The sequence below is a fragment of the Cynara cardunculus genome, assembly GCF_001531365.2.
Source record: "Cynara cardunculus var. scolymus isolate 2C chromosome LG 15, CcrdV1, whole genome shotgun sequence".
Classification (NCBI taxonomy): domain Eukaryota; kingdom Viridiplantae; phylum Streptophyta; class Magnoliopsida; order Asterales; family Asteraceae; genus Cynara; species Cynara cardunculus.
The window spans coordinates 13,431,796-13,437,320 of record NC_037542.1 but is presented as its reverse complement, the minus strand read 5'-3'; the positions used below and the strand labels follow the sequence as shown (position 1 = coordinate 13,437,320).

The 5,525-nt window shown below is 30.3% G+C and overlaps 1 protein-coding gene across 1 annotated transcript; it reads right to left on the bottom strand.

The window, feature by feature from the left end:
• Positions 1-3,955: 3,955 nt before the first annotated feature.
• Positions 3,956-4,887, bottom strand: LOC112527955 (auxin-responsive protein SAUR71-like). The gene has a single exon (XM_025138820.1). The coding sequence runs from the start codon at positions 4,554-4,556 to the stop codon at positions 4,122-4,124; it is 435 nt and encodes a 144-aa protein (XP_024994588.1). The 5' UTR covers positions 4,557-4,887; the 3' UTR covers positions 3,956-4,121.
• Between the last annotated feature and the right edge of the window lie 638 nt (positions 4,888-5,525).

The following is a 5,525-nucleotide window of genomic DNA, read 5'->3' as shown; positions in this document are numbered from 1 at the left end:
ATATATTTTTAAACAATAAATAAATTACTTCGTTATTAAATTGTAAATAAAATATTAAATTAAAGAAATTACACAAAAAACCAGCACTTTAAATAGTAAATTTGATACTAATATCAATATATTTTTTTCCCAATTTTTATGATATATTTAAATTTATATTTTATTCAAAAATAAAAATGTTATGGTTTTTTGGAACCACTAAAAACCGTATTAAATCGACATATATTAATAATAAAACAAAAAATTAAAATTAAAATATATCGCTATATTATACAAACACCATTTTAGTATTTATTAAATGTTAACGGTCAAACATTTACCCTAGGCTTAATATTGAAATAATGCAATTGTATGCATAAGGGATTATATATTATTTTTTATATTTTTTATTTTTAATATAAAAATATTTTATACTATATTATATAATGTATTCCTATTTTTAAAGAAAGAAAAGACGAAAATATCCCTTACGTTAATTGCTGGAAATATAAAAAGGTTGGAGGTTTTTCTATATCTCACGTTGGTAGGAGGACTAAACATAAAGAGTCTTGCAAGGCTTTACTCTCAATTGGACATTGAACAAGTTGATGGACTCATGGTGTGGTCATAAGTGGAATGTCCAATGTATATGCGCATGCATGGCCCAGGCCGCGAAATGGTGTGAGGAGGTGCACTTCATATGATGAATCGGAGTAGAAGTAGCCTCGTCCCGAGCTCCCGAGTTTTTTTACTAGGAATTATAGAGAGATTTTAGATAAATATTGATTAATTAAAAATCGTTAATTATCGTAATCATCCTCTGTTTTAGCAGATTAAAAATCGGATTTTTAGCTGGTTATTTAGACTTTTAAAACACGTTTTTTTAATTAAATCAGGGATAATTTTAGTTGGAGAATAAGTCTCCCAACTAACCCTTTATATCCGATTCTTGGGTTGAAAATTGGGGGATTAAGGGGTTAATCCCAGTTAGAGGTGGCCAAAATTCGGTCCCGGGCCGGGCCTTAACCGGTCCCTACCGGGCCTAATCGCGACAAAAACCGGCGGTAACCGGTCCCGGTGATTTTCCTTGTAACCGGTCAAGGTTATTAGTAACCGGTTGTCCCAACCGGTCCCGGTCCCGGTCCCATAACCGGTCCCGACCGGGCCTATTCAAAAAAAAAATGATTTTTTTTTAAATTTTTAGTTATTAATAAATTTTTAATATGTTATTAATATGTTTGTAATATGATATTTTGAATATGTTTTATTATAAATACATTTTACTATAAATACGTTTTGTTATATATATATATATATATATATATATATATACGTTTATAAATACGTTTTGTTGTATATACGTTTAAAAATACACAATAAAAATACGGTTTATTATATATATACGTTTCGTTGACTTTCGTTGACCGGGCCGGGCCGGGCCGGGCCTATAACCGGTTACATAACCGGTCCCGGTCTTAACCAGTCCCGGTCCCAAAAAACGTCAAAAACCCTAACCGGTTCATAACCGGCGGTCCCGGTCGGTCCCGGTCCCTCTCCGGTCCCGGTCCTCCGTCGGTTACGGGCCGGACCGGGCCCATTTGGCCATCTCTAATCCCAGTATAAATACCGAGTTAAATCCTCTCTACACCCAAAATCTCTCTCTCTCTATAGTGTTTTCTCCTTGCGTCCGAGTTCTTTCCTGCTATCAAAATCTGCATCTACTTTGCTCTATTTCGTCATCATAGCTGTTGACAATCGGAATACATAATTGCATCAAATTTTGCGGCTTTGCGACTTGTGACTCAGATTATAGAGTTGTTGCATAAAACCTCTAAGGACAAATTCATATTGTGCAAATGCCACTTCACATGGTTACCAATAGGTTGGTTTTAAATTATTGTATTGTGATTTAATTTTCCATTCACTAAGTGAACAAGTCTGTTTCTACCTCTTTCTTCTACTGATTCTATCACAAAAGATGGATTCAATGTGTGTGGTGTAATTTGGTTTGGAGTTTCAGTTTCGGATTTTAAACTTTTCATCTTGATTAATAAAGTTTTAAACTTTGTTCCTAAAGATTTACACTTTAATAATTTTCAACTCATATAAATTATTTTTCAACATTAATTGAGTTAACAAATTTTTGTTCACTCTATTAGAGTAAGAGGGGCCATAACCATAAGAAATTGACTGTCAAAAAGAACCATAGACAAAAGTAATGAAGTTTAGGGATCTTAAGGGTTGTTTGACAATTATTAAATGGTTTGGTGCAGAATAATTAAGTGGTCAGAATGATTAAGAAGCTCCCATTATATAGTGCAAAATGAAATATAATTGTTCACACTGGAATTAGGGTGCTAAATGGTTAAGGGAGACTCATGATACAAAATCATTAATAGGGTTTTAGAACCATTAAGAGGCATATATTTTTTTGTCAAACAAGATTCATCTCTTAGCGATTCAGATGTTGCCTCTTAATGTAACTATTAAGAGATAAACAAGCAAATTTTTAGTGATAATTCTTGTTTACTTGACATACATAAAGACCAAAAGCTTAATTCACTCTTATTATTTAACAAACACTTATCAAATAAGCGTTTATTAAAAGACCTGTAAATATCCAACACAGTTTAAACCTTTTTAGAAAAAATTTGGCATTTTGTTTTTAAATTTCAACATAGAAATATAATAATAATTTAAATAACAACGTATGTCAATAAATAGCTAAAAGACAAACAATTAATTATATGAGTTAGGAATTCGATTAAAACGTAAAACATCTATTAAAAAATGTCATGATAAGATTAATAATCTATCCAATCATTCTTCATATCTCCGGTTAAAGATATATCAAGAATAAATTGGCGTGAATCGTTGATATATTGATTATAAATTGGTGTAAATTGACTTTAATTGATTTTCTTACCACTTAAATAATATTAATGAATTTAATTGTTTGTGTTGTATTAGATCTATAATATAGTTTTTTAAGTTTTTACTACATAAATACATCGTTACAAAACAAAGTGGCTTTATCAACAAATTATTCAGTTGAAAATTTCTAGCGGATCACTGATTATCGACGTATATGACTGTCAATGATGGTCAATCCGTAGGTAATCATGATCAGCGATCATGTTTTTTTTTTCCGACTGTGAGATACGTTGGTGATGGCATTTTTAAGTAGATTATAGACAGATTTTTCCATTAGTAGAACGAAAGAGTTTATAATGTTTTATACATTTATGTTATGATTTAAAAAAATAAATATTAAAATACATATATACATATATATATATATATATATATATATATATATATGTATAGGGTTAAATCAAACGAGAACCATAAAAATGTTACAAACCCCTTGCGAACTGATCTAAAAATAATTTTTCACATAATTTATTTTCATGAAATGCTAGGATTTAACTACTGTTTCACATATATTTGTTTCATGATGTGATAGTTTCATGATTACCTACAGATTTAAGATATTGCTTCAAATTTTTGTTTCATAACGTGACGTGAAATACAAGTCTTAAACCATGACATGCCATGATGGCTGTTGCAACGAGCTTTTCCAAACATTGATTTTTAAACAATATCATTTTTTTTGTGATTTTACATTTTTCAACTAGTTTATCAGCTAGATTTTGCAAACGTATTTAGTTCCTCAACTAGCTTATCAATCATCATCTAGTTTATCAGTCATCAACTAACTTATCAGTCATCAACTAGTTTATCAGCCACCAACTAACTTATCAGCTAGTTTATCAAACATAGCCGTCACTACCAGACATGCCTTTAGAATAAAATGCAACTTTTGTATTTATAAAAATCTTACAACATTGAATTTGTTTAGAGTATTTTAGGCTTTGAGTTCGAGTCGTATGATTAAATTTTGTCCAATAAATTTCCAAAACAAACAAATAACAAAAATATTGTCCACATGGTTTATATATTACTATATAAAATATTCACATCAAGACAAAAAGTTCTTCAAATATCTTTTTTCTAATCGCATACAACCAAAACAAGATTCTAGACGATAAGAAACCTCCAAACATCGATAAGAAATTTCAAAATCAAAATTAAAAACACACAAACCAACTTTCGCTTTATAGGATTACTGTCCAATTATTTTACACGGGATAAGATTCATACTGATATTCCTTGTTGCCAAAGATACATCCGGGAGAGTTGAGGTTTTCGGAACGATTATCCACTTCTAACAAAACCTTTACAAATTCATTCACATCACATGGAAGCTCGAGCGGTCCCTCGTTTCTGTATCCATATTCACACTCGGCTTCCACAAGAAACGCTTTGAAGAGTGGGTGATTTGCGTACTCTGCTCTAATTACAAACCTTTGTTTTTGAGGTCCAACATATACCGAGAAACAACCTTTTGGAGCAATATTAAGTGATTTCCCCTTGTTTGCATCTAACCGAGGCAACGATATGCTTCTCTTGGCGAGAGCTCGTTTGGTCTTGATTCCAACACTATGAAATGATTTGCAACGTTCCCAGGTCTTTAAAATTAGCCCTTTCTTGTCATTACTTTTAACTATGTCCATACTAACCGACCTTTTCTCTACATATAAACAACTAAAACTCACACAAACACTTTTAACCAACCATTAGACACAAAAAACGAAACATACATGAAAGAAAGAAAGAAAGAGATTCATATTAACCTCTGTCATAAACCAAACAAACTTAGCATGATCATCATCCTCTCATCTTGTATGCTACTCGTCGGGTTTTTTTCTGACTGCTTCAACTTCTGCATCCAGCTTTGAACTTACGGTTATGGATTCGAAGCTCGTTTACGAGTAAACTTCAGAAAAGCGAACATGCCGCAAAGTCTATAGAAAAAAAAAGAAGATGTCTTAATTCAATCAGAGATTGTTGATAAAAAGGAGAGAGGGACAAAGGGAGAGATGCTTTGAGAGATGGATGATGGATGTAGCTCTCAATATATAAAACCACTTTTTCATCCCTTTTAAAATGCATAATTGTTTTTAATATTTTGAATCATGTTTTTATTTAACATATAATTTAATTTTTAAATAAATATAGGTTTTTTAAATATTCAACTATTAATTAAATATCTAAAATAATTTTTAATAACAACGGGATAAATCTTATCAGTATTTTATAGTAACTATAGGTTAAAAAAAACAAATTTAAATGAACCTTAATCAAAAAAGAAAAACATTCCATATTTTTGTCGACATGTTTTTTTGTTATCTTTTTGTCAATATCATTGTTTTACAAATTAGGAATCTTAAAAATAAAGTTATTAATAATATTGAATTTGGTTAATAAAGTTTTCTTGTTTTATCATTATTGATAAGTATTTTATATCATGATTAATATACAAAAATTGTTTATTTTTCTTCACAAAAGACAAAAGATTGTTAAAGTATTATTTAAAAGACGATGTCAAATATCAAATAAAAAATAATTACTGAGAAAAAAAAAATATATATATATATATATATATATATAATGTGTGTGTGCGTGCGCGTACTTGAGTTCAT